The following is a 21672-nucleotide window of genomic DNA, read 5'->3' as shown; positions in this document are numbered from 1 at the left end:
ATGCAGAAAGCAGCCTGGTGGCCGTCAGGGGCTGGGCTGAGGGGAAGGAGGGTGACTGCTTATTGTATATGGGGTTTTCTTTCGGGGTGATGAAAGCGTTTTAGAACCAGATAGAAGTGGTGGTTACACAGCATGGTGGCGAAGGCACAAAACGCTTCTGAACGGTACACTTGAGAATGGTGGCTTGTATGTTGTGTGAATTTCACCTCAATAATAGTAGTCATAACAATGTTCTGTTGGCTTCAGTTGTTTGGTGTAGAAGGAGGCTCTCAGGAAGTGTTAGTCGATTATGATGCGCATGGAAGGAACAGCTAAGACAGCCTTGTGTGCCAGTTACCCCTGTGACACCCAACGCTGCCCTACCTGAGTCCATCCTTAAGTGCGTGGAGGCGAAGGACTGAACCTCCCGTGGCCAAGCCGACCCCTGGGTCTGTGGTACACGGGCACCATCGCCTAGATATTCATCAGTCTGTCTTTACCTTTAGACAGGAAAGGTAATGACAGAGCACCTTCACCCCAGTTTCACAGGTGGCAAAACGAGGTGCCCGTCTGGGATGGATGCAGGCTGGGGCAGCGTCTCTGGCCGTTGGTCAACATGACTATAAAAGAATGAGTGATTTCTTTTCCCCTTTTTCTAGAAGATAAGCGGATCCATGACTGGAAAATTCTACCTTTACCAGGAAAACACATTTAAAATGACTAAATTACTAGGTTTTCCTCCACCCAGTGAGGGATAAGGCTATGATCAGACCCCCTTTTGGGCTATGGTTCCTTCGAGACTAATTGTCCTTCCACCTTTATGGCCGCTGAACATAGGACAATGGTTTCGGCCTGCTTTATTGTTGGGGAAACCTCTCATGCACCCCATCTCCCTGGACCCTCACCTCAGCCTTGTGGGGTAGGTATTATACTACCCTCCCAGGTCTGGCGCGGAGGCCCCTGGGTTAATTCATGGAAGGACACTCCACTGGTAAATGACCTCAGGCCGTTGGGCACCACCTTCACTCCTAGATTTGCATCTCACATTCCACCACAACACCCCGTGGCCTCTTTTTCCAAGAGGAGCTCCCAGGGGCTTCGTGATTCCTGTCCACACTCTGGCTGCCAACTGCGGAGAAGCCCGCACAGGCGGACAGCTGCAGTGCTGTCTGAGCTCCAGCGGCTGATGAAAACTTTGTTATCTCGCTGCCAGCGCTGGGCCAAGCTCTGAGTCAGATGAGAGAACATTTTAAAAAAATCTCTCTTTGGGGGAGAGAACGCAAAGATAAAGATGAAATCTTTATCTCTCTTTGTCTCTCTTAGAACATAAAGATAAAGATGAAACTGACAAATATGTCATTACCAGCTTGAAAAACAGACGGCTTGCGATTGACCTGTTTTTAAAAGTGTGTGGCTGCGGGGACAGATTGCTGGGACTTCACTGGAAAGGGAAGCACCCTGGCCAGCCCAGCTCCCCAGAGTGGCACGTCAGTGGCGGGTACCTCCAGTCAGACTGACCTGATTCCACCATCACTGGACGCATGACCCTTTGTGGTAGGTCTGCAGAATGTGGTGGCTGACCGCCCTCTCCCACACCTGCCTTTATTCACTCTTCCTCTTATTGCTGGGCTACAAATTGCAGATGTGTAATACAGCTGCTGCCAGATGCAGGATCAGATCCAAACTCCTGATCTGGCAACACGAGTCGGGTGACAGGCCAGCTTACGTCTGCGTCCCCATCACTCTGTCCAGACCCAGTGGTCCATGCGCTGTCTCACTGGTGAGGCCACTTAGGCTCTTCTTGTTCATGAGACAGACCCACGCCAGGGGTCCACTTCAGTTACCGTTACGGATGAATCAAGGGAAACTTGGGGCGGGGGGGGGGGGGTGGGAATGGCGTGGACATCATTCTAAACTGTAGAAATGCCCTTTGCCCCGGGCAAGTGCAGAAGAGTTTTACCTTCGTTTCACCACTGCTTTGCTACTGTGAAGGCCCAGGGCTTGCAAACCAAGGGGGACAGCGCAGCACACGGCTCCCCCTGCACTCTCCCCTTTCTGTGAGCCACAGTTTCTGTGACCCCACTTTCCGTCTCCCACCCCCTGAAAAGGTCAGCCATCATGATGGCCCCTCACTCAGCCGCCTGGGACATCCTTGGCCAGATGTGTGACGAGGCTCAGAGACAGACAAGGAGTCAGAGGGGGGAAGGGTCTTGGGAAAGAGGCCAGTGGTTAGCGGCCCCGGGCCTCCCTTTGGGAGGGACATATGAACATATGGCGAAGCATTGGATCCAAAAGAAATGGAGTAAACTATTATCAAGGGAGATGGGGGATAACAAGGCAGTGGAAGCAGCTGACGAATAATCACGTTTACCAGGTTGTTGCAGGAAGGGGGACCCCTTCCAGGGCCCTAGAGCGGGCTCTTGTCTAACACTGGGAAATGAATTGTCCGAGGAGACAGACACACGTGCGGACAAAGCAAGAGACTTTAATGGGAAGAGGCGCCCGGGTGGAGAGCCAGCGGGGTAAGGGAACCCAGGAGAACTGCTCTGCCACGTGGCTCGCAGTCTCGGGTTTTATGGTGATGGGGTTAGTTTCCGGGTTGGCTCTGGCCAATCACGCTGACGCAGGGTCCTTCCTGGTGGCGCGTGCGTCGCTCAGCCGAGGTGGATTCCAGCGGGAAGGATTCTGGGAGGTTGGTAGGACATACGGACTGGCGTCTCCTCTCCCCTTTTGACTTTTCCCGAATTCTTCCGGTTGGTGGTAGCTTGTTAGTTCCGAGTTCCTTACCAGGACGTCCTGTTGTACGAGAACTCATGCAAGTGGTTACTGTCGTGCCTGGCTGGGCGGCTGGTTTCAGTCCGTGGTTCCCCTAACAAGGTGATCTGGGCTCCTGGGACACAGGCTTTGAGAACAGAACTGGGTGTGGCCAGGTGAGCTGGGGCTGCCTCACCGCACGGGGCACTGACCACCAGCTTTCTTTTCTGGAAAATTCCACAAAACCTCGATTCAAAAATCGCTTCTTCCATGCAGTCCTCACTGACTCCTGCAAGCCAAGCTGGTCATTCCTGCTTAGAGGGCTGCTTCCTTGGCTGGAACACTCGTGTTTCAGTGCATCCACAATTCTAAGCAGATGCCTGATATGGATGGAGTGAACACTCCATAAGTCCTGTGAGTTGGATAAATGAGTAAGACACACGGAAGAGTGAATTTCCTTTTATTCAAATACAATGATGTGATGGGGGGAGCCGGGTTTGAGACCAGCTTTGAAAGCTCTTAGTTTTTTTGAATTCTCCCAGGCAGTGTTTTCTGAAAAACAAGTCCCACAAAACACAGGTTCTGCAAAGATGTTAACAGGTGTTATCTAATAAAAGGGTTCTGTTGTCAGATACATTTGGAAAACAAAGCTGTACAGGTTTCTTCACTGTGGGGAATTCTTCGAGCCTTTAAAGTGTTCATGTGGATTCTGAATATAGGGTTTCCAGAACTCATTAGGTTGGACCATATGAGATTGCTGTTTTATAGTTCCGGGTGGGGGGGGGGAGCAACAATTAAATAGCAGTTATATCAGATGGTGGCGGGGTGGGGGGGGTGGTAGTGGGATGAATTAGGACATTGGGATTGACATGTATACACTAACATGTATAAAATGGATAATAGGAACCTGCTGTATACAAAAATAAATAAAATTCCAAAAAAAAAAAAATAAAAGAACCCTCTTCCGTTGTTACTGGTGCTCTGTGCAGCTCCATTTGGAAAACATTGATCTAGGACCTTGGTTTTCCTTTCGTAGGAAGGGAAGAAGATGGGGAGGAGACTGGAGGGTTCATGGATGAGAATTTAAGTCACATGGAAAGCCTTTCCACAGGTACGTCCTCTCCCTGGAGATGCGGCTATGACTGTCCCCACTTCCACCCCGCAGCAGCCGCCTGAAAACCACAGTCCAGGGAGAGAACCTCTAGAAAGACCAAACCCTTATCTGCTGGAGGTCAAAGCCTGTTTCCTCATCCCAAACAGGCAACAGTCTAGGTGGTCCCTAAAAGTCAGAAGAGCTGCAGCAAGCAATAATGAACAGGAAATAATGAGAAACAGATACCGGGGAGGCTGGAACTTTGCGGGCGTTCTGGTTGTCTGTCTGTAGTTGTAGAGGAGGGTTGTGTTTGAGCAGGGATGGGGGGAAGGCCTGCAGTGGGTCTAAGGAAATGAGGTCAAGGCGGCAAACACCACTGCTTCGGGGGAGCAGCATATCCACGGCCTCCTGGGTCCCTATGGAAGGTCAGGCTTTGCTAATCTGATGATTAGCGATGTAGAGCATCTTTTCACGTGCCTGTTGGCCTTCTGTTCGTCTTCCTTGGAAAATGTCTGTTCAGGTCTTCTGCCCGTTTTTCAGTCGTGTTTGTTTCTTGAATGTTGAGTTGTGTGGGCCGTTGATGTAGTTTGGATATCGACCCCTTGTCAGTCGTATCATTTGCAAACATTTTCTCCCGTTCAGTAGGTTGTCTTTTCATTTTGTTGATGGTTTCCTTTGCTGTGTGAAAGCTTTTGGGTTTAATGAGTGAAGCACTTTTAAATCTCAGCCTTCTTTTTAGAACGCTGACCCCCACTGGGTTCACGACAGTGTCCCCTATGTCTGCAAGTACTGTTGCTTCTTCATCCTGGTGGGTTTGGTCCTAACTTTCCTTCTAGCTTCTTCGCCCATCTGCTTCCCTCTGTTACCCCACTGCCCCCACTTTTTTATTTCCTGCTCCTCTTTCATCCTTTGCAATCTGCCTTTCATCCTTCTCTTTATTAACACTTTACTTGCAAAGGTTTCCTGTAACTTATTTCCAGACAAAGTCAGAGACCTTTCTTGTTTTTCAACCATGACCCCAGCAGGTATTTGAAACCAGCCCCCAGGGCTGGTTCTTTCTCCTCCCTCAGGGTGTGTGTGTGTGTGTGTGTGTGTGTGTGTGTGTGTGTGTGTGGTCCTAAGCTCGCTGTCCCTGATCAGAGAGACCAGATCTGAGTTTCTGTATGACAAACCATCAAGGTGTTGTGTATATATAATAAGGCAGGCTTGTGAAAGTGTGCTCCAGTGTTCTAACATTTAAAACAACTGAGTCAGACTTTTGTTCCCATGTACTTAGGCCGTCTTCTCAGTCTATTTCCGTCTACACGTGTGTGAATTTTGTGTGTGTGTGTGTGTGTGTGTGTGAACAGACCTGTTCCCAAGAGATGCTCTGCGCCTCCTATATCACGTTCCTGGCAGATGTCACCCCGGCTGCTGCCCATCGCACCTGATGTTTTTGCTTAGGAAGTAGCTATGTGGAGGACATGTTATTAAATCATTTTTAACACTGTAGTAGGTTGTAATCTAAAAATCGATGACACTTAACTTTATTATTCCTGCACTTTTCTCTTCTCCTCCTTGTTCCTCTCTCATCCTCTCTGCCTCAAATGCCAAGTTGAAGCAATAACCTCGTGAAATGCAATTGTTTATTTGCCTCCTGAGGAGACAGACTGTACAGCCAACCACAGAGGAAGCCCTTTCTAGCTCCTTGATCAACCTTGTTCTGCATCTGTGAATGCACTCCCAGAGCTAAGGACCACTAGACTTAGGAGAAAAACCCAGAGAATAGGAAAGAAGGACGAAAGTGAATAAGACAGCCTACCCTGGAGAAAACAGATAACCCAAGAGACCAAAGAAAAGACTGTAAAAATTCTAAGTCGTATGTTCATCCAGTTCAAGAGGATATCATTATACCCGTAAAGTAAGAACTGACTATAATGCAAATGGAACAGTCAGAGAATAAGAAAGTCTTCCTCAAAATTAATACTGTAATTGTTAAAGAATTTTTTTGAAGTTCATTGGGTAGACTGATAAGAATATGCCGGATGAAAGGCCAAACTGGTCATCTGGAAGGTTAAGCAGAAAACAAGCCTCCAGTTTACAGACAGAAAGGCAAGCCTGTAACATGGGAGTAGAAGCACGCAGGGAAATTTGTCCTGAAGGGCAGGAAAACACAAGCTTGCAGATTCAGAGGCGCCACCTGGTGCTGAGAAGTAGGAATGAACAAAGACCTCTCCCACAGATGGATCTCGGTGAGATTTCAAAACTCCAAAAAACAAGGATGCAAAAATTTAAGAGCTCCCAGAGAGAAAGATTAGCTTGACTACAAGGAACCAAGAATCAAATTAGCATCAGCCTTCTCAGCAGCAACGTTGGGTCCAAGAAGATAACGGGATAATGACCTCGATATTGAGCAGAGGTCATCCGGGACCTAGAATTTTCCATCAGGTCAAGCTATTAAGTCACAGAGCAAAATCAAAATTATTTTTACAAATGCAAGGACTCAGGGCTTCCCTGGTGGCGCAGTGGTTGAGAGTCCGCCTGCCGATGCAGGGGACATGGGTTCGTGCCCCGGTCCGGGAGGATCCCACATGCCACGGAGCGGCTGGGCCCGTGAGCCATGGCCGCTGAGCCTGCGCGTCCGGAGCCTGTGCTCTGCAACAGGAGAGGCCGCAACAGTGAGAGGCCCGCGTACCGCAAAAAAAAAAAAAAAGCAAGGACTCAGAAGTTTATCACCCACTCATCTCTTATGAGCTCATGGAGGTCCTCTAACAAAATGAAGAAGGAACCCAAGAAAGGGGAAACAGGACACATAGGAAAGGTGGCATCACAAATACTGTGCGAGTCCACTCATAGCGGGGACCTGGAGGTGTCAGGTCCACAGAGATGGAAAGTAGATCGGTGGTTGACAGAGGCTGGGGGAGGGGGAGGGGGAGTTAGAGTTTAATGGGGACAGAGTTTCAGCCTTGCAGGGTGAAAGGAATTCTGGAGATGGATGGCGGTGATGGTTGCACAACAGTGTGAGTGTATTTAATGCCACCGAGCCATACCCTTAGAAATGGTTAAGATGGTAAATGTTACATGTATTTAATTGTTAAAAGTGACAATAAATGAAGGGAGGAAGGAAGGAAGGAAGGAAGGGAGAGAAAGAAAGAGGGAGGGAGGGAGAAGGAAGGAAGGAAGGGAGAGAAAGAAAGAGGGAGGGAGGGAGAAGGAAGGAAGGAAGGGAGAGAAAGAAAGAGGGAGGGAGGGAGAAGGAAGGAAGGAAGGGAGAGAAAGAAAGAGGGAGGGAGGGAGAAGGAAGGAAGGAAGATGGTATCTAATTAAGAACTAGAAGGTGTGGTGGGATGAATTGGGAGATTGGGATTGACATATATACACTAATATGTATAAAATAGATAACTAATAAGAACCTGTTGTATAAAAAATAAATAAAATTCAAAAATTCAAAAAAAAATAAAAATAAATTTATCTATTTCTCCTTTCAAAAAAAAAAAAAAAAAAAAAGACCTCGAAGATGGAAAGAATGCTAAAAAGAATCAAGAAGGAATCCACCGGGCCTTGACTCTCGGGACCATCTTCTTCAAATGGGAAGAGTTTAAAGCCTTAGGATTGTTTTTCCTTCCCTTCACATAGCAACCGGATTATATAAAGAATAATATGTTAGCACCAATATTGTAAATTCAATTTTTATTTGGACTGCACTTTTTTTGAATTGGCCTGAGAATAAATCATAAATGAAATGTTATTTACAGAACAATATCGAACGCTCTAACTTTGATAAAGGCAGAAAGAAAGCAGAGGTCAGAAGCATGTGCTCTGTATTCCTCAGCATTTATAAGGAAGACTCAACAGAGTAAGGTCGATAAGGAAGAACCCGTCATGCTGTCAACAGACTATCTAAATCAAGACTGTGATAAATTAAGAAACCAACATATTCATGGTATTTAAAGTGATACCCCTCAGAGAATGGAAAATCAGAATTGTTAAAAAAAAAGTACTTTACCTTTTGGGAGTAGAACTAGGGGTGGGGAAGTGGAGATAGGGAAATTTATTACTTTAGACTCTCTTGAGCATTTTGAATTTTTTTTCCATGTGTAAGGATATCGCCGTGATTAAAAAGCAGTGTAATGGAAAACAAACACCTTTTAGGTTCCAAATAAGAGTGTGAAATGAGGCCTTTTTATGTGCCTAAAGTCTTTGACAAAGTAAAACTGGAAAATGGTCTTCAAGTTCATGGAAGTAGTAGCATTTGAGATAGTACTAGTACTAATGAGGGTTTCCTGGAAAGCAGTAAAGGAAAGCCGGAGAGAGCAGAGCCCAGGGGTGTGGAGACCCACATCCACATCTCTGACAGGACGAACAATGGTACCAATCTCATAGGGCTGTTGAAAGGACCAAATTAAACGGTTCAGTAAAGAGCCCAGGCGGAGCCTCGACACTTGTTAGCTAGAACTGCACATGGCTCCCTGAATTCATACCTCTCATCCCCAACCCGTTGTACGTTTGGAGCCACCTAGAGCATTTGCATTCAATGTCTTTTTACTTTGAACTCAACATATCAGAAACCATATTCATCCTTTTCTGCCTGGTCAGTGCCCTTTGCAAACCTCCCCTTTGAGTTAACGCGTTTATGCCAGTTTCCTAGACTTCATCTCGGCACCCCTTCAGCCATCTCTGCAATTTCCCCTCCTGCCTGGGGACTCACCGAGGCTCGCCAGTGCCTGGCAACGCTCTGAGGCTGATCCGCCCACTCGAACCTGGTTCTCACCCTATGCCTGAATATGGCAATCTCTGCCAGCCCGTCCCCCGCCTCCCTTCTGTCCCCAGACTCCAGCTTTTCTGATATTTCAACATTGTTCTCCAGATCGCTCTTTCTAAACGTTTTGAGCAGAGAAATACGTTTCTAATTTTGTGACTCTAAAAGAGTATCTAGATCGTGAATCCCTTAAAGATGGGAACCACGTCTCACACGTTTCGTATCCTACACAACACCTAATGGCTATTTGACGAATATTTGGAGTGGTGGCACCCAAGTGGACCCTCTTGCTGACACCGACTCAGTGCCCAGTCCTTTGGGTCCTGAGCAGGAAGGAGTCATAATGATCAATTAAACCAGAAGTCAGGGTGATGTGCTCTGAACCAGAAGGAACACGTGGGCTGAGCATCTTACAAGCTGTGTGGCTTTGGGCATGTTGCTTGACCACGCTGAACCCCACTTTCCTTTTCTGGAAAATACAAATAGTATCAATTTTGTAAGGTCTGGACAGGTTTAAGTCAGATGATGAACCTAGAACGCCTAGGACAGAGTTTGGCTGAATTGTTGAGTCCTTGTGCTGCAGATTGCAAAGGGAGAACTCAGAGTGGTTTAGGAGAAAAGTGGGGTGTTGTAAAGGTTGTGGGTGCATCTCAGACACACGAAGGAAGGATGGAGGTACAGCCGGGCTTCGGGCTTCAGGGATGGATGAAACATACATACGAACACCTCTGGGCCAGTTTTCTTGTTGTCAGCATGCCCGTGACACTGACCTCCTCCTGTAGGTCAGCTTTGTCTACAAGATGGGGAGAGCCACGACAGTGAGAGCTTCTGAGCTTTGCATCCTGTGCGTGAGGAGCCATAGCTGTGCGGACAGGTCCACGCCTCCTGATCCGGACCACGTGGGGCCCCCACCTGGCACCTGGCAGTCCCAGAACTGGGGTGTGCAGGGCTGAGCGTTAATTTCCTCCTGAGTTAACTTCCCTGTAAGAATACAAGTACCCCTGCCCTCCCCCCACTGCCCCCATTAGCTACATCATTGTGCTACACCATCTGCCTTCGATGAACCGAAACATAGCAGCGATCATCTGAGATGTCAGAATCTTTCCCTTGCCTGGCTTCCGGAGATACTTTGGTGGGAGTCAACTATGGGGCATGATAATGGGGATTATTCATCATCCTAAAAGAACTACCAAAGTCTCATTTTGTTGAAAAGTCCTCCAAAGGGATTTAACAGATCCTTTCCTCCCAATTTCTTGAGGCTCTCTAGTCCAGAGGAATTACAAAACCATGGCTAAGTACCCCTCCGCACCTCCAAACGTGTCCCCCATCCAGGCGTGTCCAGGAGTTAGTTACACCCCGGACGCCACTTGCAGGGCAGAGTGCAGCCAGGTGCACTGACAGCGGTGTAGGTGTGACTGCAAGGCAGCTGGCCCTGGGCTGCCCTTCCCTGCAGCAAGGCCGCTCCCCCTGACCTGAGACGGACCCAGGCTGCAGCGCCTCTTCAGGGGACCAGAAGCAGGGGTCAGTGGCCGTCCACTTCCTGAGGGCTGATAAATCCTCTGGGTAGGATCATTCGCAGTTCGATTCTGTTGGTTTTCGAGGGGCGCGGAGTGGATGATACCAGCATGCTGCTGGGGGACAGCTGACTCCCCGGTTCACCTGCCTTTGCCCTGCCCAGGCATCCCGGTCCTTTGTGGGGCGGAGCATCCTTTGCACGAAGCGGGTGGCAGGATGGGTTATCTGCTGTGCTTGTGCACGTGCTTGCTGTCAGCTTCGGACATTTCAGCAAGGAGGGGCATCTGGCTTAGTTCCCACTACAGCTTCCTTCCAGTGACACTCTGAAGTGGGAATGAAGCCATGGGAGTAGCTTTTGGCTGGAGTGACTGGAGGAGCGTGGTTTTCTGGGTCCATCGTTGTGTAAGTGGAGCCTAACTGCAGACGGTAGAATATGGACAGAACCAAAAAACACCCAAAACCCACACACTTGAAACATCAATTAGGAAGTTATTTTAATTAGAGCGGGACTCACGTTAGAGTATCTTCAACTATGGACGTCTCTTAATATCTCCAAGACATGACTTTATTGATATTGCTAAGAACTGGAGTTCAATTCAACTCTTCTGGAACACCGCCATTTTTCACCTTTCCCAGCACTTAACTTCATCCGCTATGAATAGCAATCCACGGTAGAAGAGTGCGTCGAACTACTTTTTCCAAAAAAATAACACTAAGTTGATAACTTGCATTCTCTAGAGGGCCTTTTCGAAAGGCCCTTTCGGAATTTTGTGGCAGTACCTGGCTGGGCTCTACCAACGTTTTGTTTAATTAATGTGTAATATGATCAGAGTTGCCACCTTCCTGGGTTTCCTCCCCGCTAGAAGTCTGCGGCCAAAGACAGGCCAGGCAGGAGGGTGAGCATATTGGGGGCCAGCCTCCCCAGAAGGCTCAACCAAGCTGTGGGATCAGAGTGGGAACGAGGCAGCAGGACTGCCCCATTGGTGTGTGTAAGCCAGACATGTTGACCCTTGATGGCCAGGGGACCCCTACTGTCATGTGATGTGACACTGCCCCCTCACCTGGCCTGGTACCCATCTCCCAGCTTAGTGACAGTGCCCAGATGGGCAGGAGCGAGGAGGAATCTAAGCTGAGCTCGCCCGGCACCCTTGGAGGCTGCTGAGGCCACCCCCATGGCCACCATGGTCCCGTCCAGCAGCAGATACGCTAAGATGGTTCTTTCTCTATTTTCAGTGACTGACCTGGGAACGAATAAGTCGATGTTCAGACTTTCTCCTAGAACTGGTCCCACACGTAATGTTAAAGGGCTAGAAGGGACATTATGAGGCTACCCCCTCCATTCTTCTCACCTCACCCTTCTCTCCCCATCACAGCTGTCCCTGACTGGGGAGTAGCCACCACCTTCAGAGACCAATTCTCCACCCAGGGGAGGGATATTCTCAACCTCCCTTCAGCGAGCTAATCGTATGTTTCAAAACCCTCTTCCCTCCCCTTTTCCCTTGCCTAAATCCCTCTGGCTGCAATTTGACTTGTTTTTCTCTTGTTCTGTCCTCAGTGGAGAAGGGAACGAGTAAGCCATCCTGTTTCGCATCATTTCTCCACCTTTTTTTTTTGGCCGCACGGCCTGTGGGATCTTAGTTCCCCGACTAGGGATCGAACCCGGACCGTGGCAGCGAAAGCTCTGAGTCCTAATCACTGGACTGCCAGAGAATTCCCCACCTCTCCAGCTTTGAGGTTTGTTGTCGTCATTGTTGGTGGCTGTGTTGAATATTTATTAAACCCCCACGAGATGTTAGCTGCTGTCTTAAATTTAATATTAAAAAAAGATTTCCAGAACTCATTAGGTTGGATCATAGGAAATTGCTGTTTTATAGTTCCAAAAAATAAAAAGCAACAGTTAAATAGGGAAAAAAGTCATAACATCGCTGCTCATTTCCTGCGTTGCTGTTGTTACCCAGAACAAGAGAAATGAGACACCACAGGCTTCAGCCCTCGTCAGACCACTGAGTTCCACTGCAGAAGCCCCACTCTTGCTGAGATCATCTGACAGCTGGACCCACACGCAGAGGAGCATAGCCAGGCAGGAGGAAGCAGGATGTCCCCACAGCAGCTCAGATTGCCCTGTTTCCACCCCAACAGGGATTTCAGCTGAACCAAGATAACCCCCTTTCTCTCTACCCCACACAGGCGTTCCTTCCCATCCGCCCATGGAACCTGATGCCCATGAATGTCAGGCAAGGCCGCAATCACATAGGCGTCACTGTTTTGGGAGGCTGGAGAGTCTCTTACAGAAGACCTGTGAGCTCCACCCCATGTGCTTTAAACTAAGGGCTTCTAAGCCCTCAGTTGAAAAAAAAGAAAATACTATTTGCTATAGCCTGAATGTTTTGCATCTGGGCCCCCAAATTCGTATGTTGAAATTCTAACCCCAAAGTGATGGTATGAGGAGGTCGAGCCTTTGGGAAGCGTTTAGGTCATGAGGGTGGAGCCCTCAGGAAGGGGATTAGTGCCCTTAGAAAAGAGGCCCGAGAAAGCTCCCTTGCCCCTTCCAGCATGTGAGGACACACAGAGAAAGCACCATCTGAGAACCAAGAAGTAGTTTCTCACTAGACACCCAGTCTGTCAGCATCTTGATCTTGGACTTGTAGCCTCCAGAACCGTGAGAAATAGATTTCTGTTGTTTCTAAGCCATCCAGAAGCCAGTTTACAGTATTTTGTTATAGCAGCCTGGATGGACTAAGACACTAGTTTTTAACAGTTCACTTTCCGACCACCTACGTAAACTCGAAGAGCGTTCTAGAATAATTGAAGATTTTTGTGAAAAGTACCCCTTGATGGGAGGGGACGGTTGCGGGGAGGAGGTGTTACTGGCATCTAGTGGGTAGATGCCAGGGATGCTGTTCAACATCTTGGGCTGTACAGGCCAGCCTCTCACAACAAAATGTCAGTAGTGAGAATCCCTGCTGTGTACACACCATCCTGTAAGCAGAGCATTATCCTTCTTTCCTTTTTACAAGAACCTTAAATAATATACCAGGATTTGAGCCCAGGACCGTCTCAACAAAAAGCCCATGCGCCCCCCATCCCCACCGCGCCCAGAGGATGAGAGACGGAGATTCAGGAGGGATGGGGGATGGAGAGAGGCAGCCACACCCACCTTCCAACCCCCGAGAAGATTGGAGCCGGGGTGTGGGGTTGGAGGAATCAGCTTTAGAGCTTATTCTCAGGTTTGCCCTTAGGACTCTGCCTCACCCTGCGTCCCGGGGGCTTATAAGCCCAGGTTTGGAAGTTTGTTTTCCTTCGGTCTGCATCTGAGTTAATGGCTGGAGCTGTGAAAAGAGGTCCGGCTTCCTAACAGTGTTGCAGCCACTTTAGATTCTTGTCCTAATTACCTCCCTAATGTGCACTTTTGCTGGAAGACCTGGGGGTGTGGACGCCGGTCGCATTTTTTCCTCTGCTCTCTTTCACCCCCGGGTTCCTTCTGCCATCTGTTGATCTCCAGTGTCTGCCTTCATTCCCTTAATATTATGTTCTTGCCGCCTGGGTCGTTTGTCTTGGTTTCGCATTAGTTTCGCTCTCAGGTAATCCCTCCACCTTCAGAGACGGTAACAATTACATTCCCTTTACTCTAAATCCAGGGGGAGACAGAGTTGACCACCTCCTAAGGCACCATGTGGTGTGCTTTTGGCGGGGGGTGGGGGTGGGAAGGGCGTGGTACCCGCTGTGGGCGTGGCCAAGGTACAGGGCTGGGCAGAGGCGCAACTTCTTTTAGGACAGAGATATTCAGATGCCAGCCCTTGCCGCCCACACCTGGGAGAAAACCACAGCCCATGTCAGCCACCGGGGGTGGTGGGGAGCCGGGGGTGGGGACTGAGGGTCAAGCCTGGTTCTGCCCCTCGATGCTGTGTCACTGTGGGGGAGCCCTTTCTCTCCTGCATTAGTTGGGTAACCTAATGAGCCGTTGTGAGCATTAGTAAACCAAGTGCTGCTGGCTGCGTGCTAAATAACTAGAAAGGGTTAGTTTGCCAATTAATGTTAAGTCCTGTCCTCAGGACCGCACTATCATTAACATTAAAATGACTAATTAGAGCAAAATCTTTAACAAAAGAGCCCCCAGCTGTTGCTTATGGTTTAGAAAAGCAAGGTTTTTCAAAGGGAGGGATTTGCCCTTCTGATGTCAGGAAACCCCTGGTCAGTCTCTGAGTAGCTTTTTTTTTTTTTTTTTTTGTGGTACGCGGACCTCTCACTGTTGTGGCCTCTCCCGTTGCGGAGCACAGGCTCCGGACGCACAGGCTCGGCGGCCATGGCTCAAGGGCCCAGCCGCTCCGCGGCATGTGGGATCCTCCCGGACCGGGGCACGAACCCGTGTCCCCTGCATCGGCAAGTGGACTCCCAACCACTGCGCCACCAGGGAAGCCCTCACTCGGTAGATTTTGACCTTTTCCCTCTTCATAACAGAAGTTCCTCCAGGCTCCAAGCCCTTGGTCTTGATTCTGACCAATATTGGTTATTCTCTTTCCTATTTGGATTGGGGTTGCACTCCCCCATAGATGTCAGAAAGGGGTCTTAACATTGTGCTTCTATGCCACTGATCCCAGGCCACTGGGGCAGTTCCTTCCTTTCCTCCCTCCCTCCCTCCCTTCTTTCTTTTTCATAGCCCTTCTTACCTCTCTATCAGATATATGCAGACCAGCACGGCTCTTCCACATTTGATCAGGGCGTTGGTGAACTTGGCAAGCTCACTCCTACTGGACAGGGCTTGGAAGATCATCTGTCCGTCCCCAAGCTTCAAGCTACACTGTGGTCACACCATCTCAGAGCAGACTGTAGGAGTCCCTGCCATTTGAGGATGGATCGTCAATGTCTGTGATGACGTCATTGGGCCACCATATCAACCTTGGACTTCTCGTTGCACGAGCTAATAAAACCCTATGTGTTTAGGTCCGGGGTCATCAAACTCTTTCTTTAAAGGGCCACATAGTAAATATTTTAGGTTTTCAGACCATTTGGTCTCTCATTACTCTCTGCTGACATAGAGAGTCAAACAAAACAGTCACAGACAGTCCATCAACAAACAACCATGGCTGTGTGCCAATAAAACTTTATTTATGGGCAGTAAATTTTGAAATTCATATAATTTTCATGTGTCACGAAATATTCTTTCCTTGATTTTTTTTTGACTATTTAAAAATGTAAAAATCATTCTTATAACTTCCCTGGGGGCACAGTGGTTAAGAATCATTCTTATAACTTCCCTGGCCCGGGAAGATCCCACATGCCGCAGAGCAGCTAAGCCTGTGCACCACAACTACTGAGCCCACATGCCTAGACCCTGTGCTCTGCAACAAGAGAAGCCACCGCGATGAGAAGCCCGCGCACCGCAACAAAGAGTAGCCCCTGCTCGCCGCAACTAGAGAAAGCCCGTGCAGAGCAATGAAGACCCAGTGCAGCCAAAAATAAATAAATAAAATAAATTAATTTAAAAAATCATTTTTAGCTTGCAGGCCATACAGAAACAGGCAGTGGGCTGGATGTGGCCCCTGGGCTATAGTCTGCTGACCTTTGGTTGAAGCTACTGTTCTGTGGATTATCTGTTACTGGCAGCCTCGTGCAATCTTATGTGACGTAGTGATGGGGATGAACCTTTTTTTTGGTTTTATTAATTAAAAAATGGCAAGCATTTTAATTTTAATTTAAAAAATGGCAAGCATTTTTTAATTAATAAGGATTAAAACAGTCAAATTCAAATGAACTCTGGGACTCAAAAACTTCTAGTTTCTAGTTGCAAAATCAACACATAATGGAAAAATCCAATGACATTTAAAAATGTAAGATCCATTTTTCTAAAATAAATTTATTTATTTTTGTCTGCATTGGGTCTTCATTGCGGCGCGCGGGGGCTACTCTTCGTTGCGGTGCGTGGGCTTCTCATTGCGGTGGCTTCTCTTGTTGAGGAGCACGGGCTCTAGGCATGCGGGCTTCAGTAGTTGTGGCACGTGGGCTCAGTAGTTGTGGCTCGCGGGCTCTAGAGTGCAGCCTCAGTAGTTGTGGTGCACAGGCTTTGTTGCTCCCCGGCATGTGGGATCTTCCCGGACCAGGGCTCGAACCTGTGTCCCCTGCATTGGCAGGTGGATTCTTAACCACTGGGCCACCAGGGAAGCCCCCAAAATGTAAGACCCATTTTTTTATGGAGTTCTTTTACTTGCATTTGCAAATACAGCGGTGCACCCATTTCAGAGATTACCCTTAGCAAGATCTGCTTTTAACCTGTGTTGTGTCACATCAAAATACTGTTGTTCTGATTTCTTACTGGAGACGTGAAGAAACTGCTTGCTCTTAACAGCTGATTAAGTATAAGCCTGTTGAGTAACTATAAAGTATGCAAAGAAGACCAGGGGATTTGCCAACGTGATGAAGTGTGTAACTGGTTCCATGGTGTCCCAGGGGTTCCCCCACCAAGCGAGTCGGGCCATCCAGCCCGCAGGAGTCTGCTGGCTTTGGCTTCTGAGCAAGCTTCGATTCTACGTGCATGTATTATAGAAAAATGATTCCTAACCCATCGTACTTTTTTTATGTCTGTTTCAGAGGGTCTTGCTGTTGGAGTTGGATTTGGGGCTGTAGAAAAGACGGCATCTGCTACCTTTGAGAGCGCCAGGTAAGCGGACGCCTAGTGCCTTAGAGCGTGGCACTGCACCCGGTGGTACCCGGAAGTGCCTGTTGCCTCGGGTGAGCTGTCTGCACGTAACTGTGCAGCAGCCCCAGCCCCCCAGGTCTGACTGGCGGAGGCGAGGAGGAGGTCAGGGCAGCTCATACCTGAGAGAGGTACTCTTTCAAGAAGCAGGTCTACACCACGTTTTTCCAATGAGCTGTCTGATGGGTAACCATTTTGAAAACCAACCATGGATATAATCCCATGCTGTCCTCCAAACGCTTTAAATGTATAAGTACATGATAAAGACAGTGTCCTGGGGGGACTGGTTCCAGGACCCGCCGGCGGATACCAAAATCCTCGAATGCTCGAGTACCACAGTCAGCCCTTGGTATCCACGGATCCTCGAACTCAGCCGTGGGGGGATGGCAGGACCCGGAGGGCCAGCTGCACCTCGAAGGCAGCAGCTGACGCTTCTCACCGCCCTCTCCTTTAGAAGCCCTCGCTTTCTCTTTCTGGCCACTGGCCTCTCCTGTTTCCTCCCCCTTCCATCTGCTTCTTCACAGGCTCTTCTGCAGGTTCGTGTCCTACGGCCCGTCCTGAAATGTTGATGTCCCCCAGCGCTCCATCTCTAGGGCACCCTTTCTTCTCACTTAGTGCACTCTTTCTGGGGATTCTGCCCCATGCCTATGGCTTTATTTTCCGTCCGTTTGCTGGTGATGCCCAGGTTGATATTCTGCCTAGATTTTTCTCCCGAACTTATTCTTACGGGTCTGGCCACCATCCATATGTCTCCGCTTGGGTGTTCCACAGGATCCCCACACCCAGCATCTCCAAAGTTGAACTTATTGTCCCCATCTGCTGTCATGCAAAACCCCATCATCACCTGGTACCCGGTCGACCAAGCCAAACTCACTGTCATCCTCGGCTTCCTATTTCCCCTCGTCTTCCCTAGACAATCAGCAGGCCTGTAGATTCTTCCTTTCCTCTCCCTCTGTTGAATTACAGGGCCTAGATGAGGCTACAGCCTTGGGACCATAAAGAGTCGTCATAGAGATAAGCTACCTGGTCCACCTGTGCCCACAAAACCACGAATACTACAGCCTCCAGGCTGAAGGAGGGTGGGTGGAGCCTTCTGTCCAAGGGCAGCAAACTCAGATGCCTGTAGAGAACTAAGAGGTAGCAGATAAGTGCAGACAGGCAGGTGGAGACAGTTGGGAGTGGCGAGGACAGAGGTGAACTTCGAACAGACAGCACGCACGCTGTCTAAAAGGTGCTGGAAGTCACAGTTATTTTGAAAACATAATTCGGGCCAAAGAGATGGTCCAGGGGCCACTGGTTTCTGTATCGAACCACACCTTTCTCAATCCACTGCCTTCTGACGGGTATAATCTCAAACTCTACCTTTTACCCGCCTAAGGCAATGGCACCGTCCCTTTAACGATCTGCCCTGTGTCTACGGATCACGGCTGCCAGGAACTAATTCCTCACGGAATCCCTTTCTCCCCTCTTCCCTCGTTCCCAGCCTTGCGTGGGGCCTCTTTACACCCCATCACCTCCTTTTCTCGATTCCCTCAGCTGCTCTGGGGCCCCAGTGTGTCGCTGTAGTCACTGAATTCTAATGCTTCGTGTTGAGGGACGTGTCTGCTCCATGAAGCCCCAAACACACGTGCAGGCTGGCGCAGTTCTAGGTTGAGATCTTCTGTGTTCTCAATTCTTCTTCCTGCCTGGCGGACTCCCAAGTCACTTCCTCGCCCTGACTCCAGGGTCATCAGTAACAAGATGCCTATGGCGAAAATCACAGGAGCCATGGATGGGGAGAAGCCTTTAGAATGTAAGAAATGTCACCAAGATCCAGGGCTGATTGTGATTTGTCATGCCCCGTGGGGCTGACCCCTGAAGCATCCAAGGGCCAGGTCCTCCCAGAGCTCGGGGAGCTGCACGTGCTCCAGAAATGTCTGTGCCGGCAAGTGACAGCTCAGCCCCACGCACTGCGCTCACGGGCCAGGCTTCCTGTCTGTTGGCACCATGTCTCCTGCAGCCTCAAGATGTCAACTCCGATGTCCCTCTATTCTGTCACCTGCACTTTCTGCTAATCTTTATGTTTCTGAAGAAAGCAGAGCGAAAGCCTTTCCAACCCAACTCCCCCCTTTCCTAGACCAGACAGATCCTCTCTGAGTTATATAAACCCTCCACGGGACTCTCCAGCTGGGATCGGGCCGGGGCACTGGACTGGGTATTTTCAGCTTCATAAAACCCTCTGATAAACAAGCATCCTTGGGGGTTTTTATGCCCCTACACTCCACCCACCCCCGTCACAGCCGGTGGGCAGAGCCCTTAGAGCTGTGCCCCCGTCGCCACTGTGTCTGGGGTATCAGGAGTAGGGGTGGGGGGAGAGCATGTCCATGCAGGCCACAGAGAGGGAAAGAGGGTGACCTCATGCAGACCCTCTCCTTCAGCCTGTCTTCCCCACTTACAAATCCGTATATAGTTTGTGATTTGGGTTCTTCCTTTCAAATTCCTCTGATCTTACTCTTCAATGGTAAAAGTCAGAACAGCCCCCAGGCAAGGCTCGTAAGCCTTCTCCGCCCTTAGCTCATGCTGCAGACCGGGGGGTTTCGTGGGAGGGAAAGGAGGGAGGGAGGGAGAAAAAAAAGGAGAAAACAGGCTAATACTGAGGGGCGGGGTACAAAAACAGTCATCAGACAATTAAATACATCTTTTGAAAGAGCGAGGTTTTGCTTTCTAGAATTCCAATTCTAGGTAATTCACAAGCGACACACCTAAAGCACAACAAGCAAAGGTGGCAGATAGAGGAATGAAAAGAGACACAAGGTGAGCGCTGATCCAAAGAAGGCAGGTGGGAGTCCGCCTGCCGATGCAGGGGACGCGGGTTCGTGCCCCGGTCCGGGAGGATCCCACATGCCGCGGAGCGGCTGGGCCCGTGAGCCATGGCCGCTGAGCCTGTGTGTCCGGAGCCTGTGCTCTGCAATGGGAGAGGCCACAACAGTGAGAGGCCCGCGTACCGCAAAAAAAAAAAAAAAAAAAGCAGGTATTACCATTTCAGTATCAGACCAAGCTGACTTTAAGGCAGACAGCCACAGAAAGAATAAAGGTCAGTACTTAATGAAAAGAGAAACGACGTACCGGGATGACAGAACGATCCCGCATCTGTACGCCTCTAGCAACGTCAGCCTCAAAATGCTCAGGAAAATTGTCAGCATCGCGGGGCCCAGCCGACAAAACTGCAGTCATGGTGGGGAGCACCACGCCCCTGTCTGACACCCATAAAGCGTTACCAAATGTACATCGTGGACACATGTAGACCCCCAACCCAGCAATTAGGAAAACGTAAACATTCTTTCCAAGCACACGTGTGTATGTTTCCCAAAACTGATCACAGTACTGTGCCACAGAGAAAGTCAGATCCATACCATTCAGACCACACCCTGACCTCAGTGCAGTGTAATTGAAAATCAATAGCAAAAGAGATAGCTAAAATAATTGGTTAGTGGGCGGTGAAACCCTCAGGTGCCATAAGATAAGCACAGGGAGGGATGCGAACCAAGAGACCTAAGAAACCAGTGGACGAAGGGCAAGGTCTTCCCCCATCTCAGGGGCGCTTCATAGAACGGGTGGCCTTAGACCAGGAGCGTGGCGGCTGTCCAGCTGGAGAGGCGGAGGTGATGAGGTCAGTTAGTACTGCGAGCTGGCGGGTGCGTGATGTCACCGAGATGGGATTCGTGTGGCGCCTTATGGAAGTAAGACTGGAGGCCAAAGGAAAAGTGCGTTCTTCAGCAAGAGGCTGACAGCCTTGGTGGGTTCCGGTGCCCGGCAATGTTGAAGCCCAAGAGGAGACTTAAACATTAATCTGGTTCAACGGAATACTTTTGGGAGGAAGAGGTAGACAGATCCGTGCGAAGAACCCAGCGGTTGAACAGACGCGATTGACACCACTGCTACGTGTTATAGCAGCTGCGAAGAAGATAAGGGATGAGTTGATGATGGTGGGAATGAAGAGAGATTGGTGGGAAGAAAGCATTTTAAGCGCAGACCAAACAGGCAGCATTTGTCAACCGATTCCGTTGTCGTGTGGGAGGGAGAATTCAAGTTTGGGAGACATAAGTAATCACGTAGGTAGCTGAAAGGGGCTGAGAGGGAAGGAGGGATGGGTGTCTGCATGGATTTGGGAAAAGAAAAGAGTTAGCTGGCAAATGCCTGGGACGTGTGGACCAAGCTAGCTGAGCCAGAGAGAGTTCTCTGTTCATTTAGCGGAGGGGTCGGCAAATGATGGCGTGTGGGACAAATCTGGCCCACACACGCTTCTGTGAATGCCATTTTATTGGAACACATGCATGCCCAAGTTCCCCATCAAAGGCTCTGACACCGGGAAAGAGGACAGGTAGGTCCCCAGCGTATAATTTGTGTACGGCTGCTGCCATCTAGTGTTCTGATGCTGTTACTTCATCATGTATATGGAGTGCCCGTGCCCCCGGCCCTCTTCCACCTGGTCCACCTTCCTCCTGCGCTAGATAGCCTACATCGTCGGGGAATCCCTTCAGAATTCAGCATCCCCTGAAGGATGAGGAGTCTCAGCCAGCAAAGGGCAGCCTGTAGTTCAAGGGAAACACAGCTTGCTTCTTTCTGATCTGGTCCCACAGCAATTTCTTTGGGTTTCACCGCAAAGAAATTCTTCAGACCTCCTGTCCTTGGGGAGTCGGCTGCTTCAGCGGTTTTTCCCTTCTGAAGTGTCATTACATCCAGCGCACGCGTGCTCCGGAGAGGAAGCATGCCCTCCGCTCTCACTTAACTCAGTCGCAGGCATAATTCAAACCGGCAGGGAGAGCGAGGTGATTTATGCTTCAACGTTTCGCTTCACGCGTTGCTTCCTACTTAAGCTCTGACTTAAGCACAAGTCGAGAGGCGTCTGTAATCCAAGAGCAC

At 49.3% G+C, this 21672-nt stretch overlaps 1 protein-coding gene across 16 annotated transcripts in view; it reads left to right on the top strand.

Annotated features, from left to right (window-relative positions):
• SLC39A11 (solute carrier family 39 member 11) overlaps nt 1-21672 on the top strand; it is a 411490-nt gene that overhangs the window by 327738 nt on the left and 62080 nt on the right. For 14 of the 16 annotated variants that reach the window (XM_060291082.2, XM_060291079.2, XM_060291072.2 and 11 more), the window contains 2 exons: nt 3770-3844; nt 16665-16734. In XM_060291082.2, coding sequence (XP_060147065.1) covers nt 3770-3844; nt 16665-16734 — 145 coding nt within the window. The remainder of the gene's footprint in view (nt 1-3769; nt 3845-16664; nt 16735-21672) is intronic. The other 2 variants (XM_070044540.1, XM_070044539.1) reach the window with 1 other exon arrangement.

The sequence above is a fragment of the Globicephala melas genome, chromosome 20 (assembly GCF_963455315.2).
Source record: "Globicephala melas chromosome 20, mGloMel1.2, whole genome shotgun sequence".
NCBI lineage: Eukaryota > Metazoa > Chordata > Mammalia > Artiodactyla > Delphinidae > Globicephala > Globicephala melas.
This window is presented reverse-complemented; position numbering and strand designations above follow the sequence as displayed.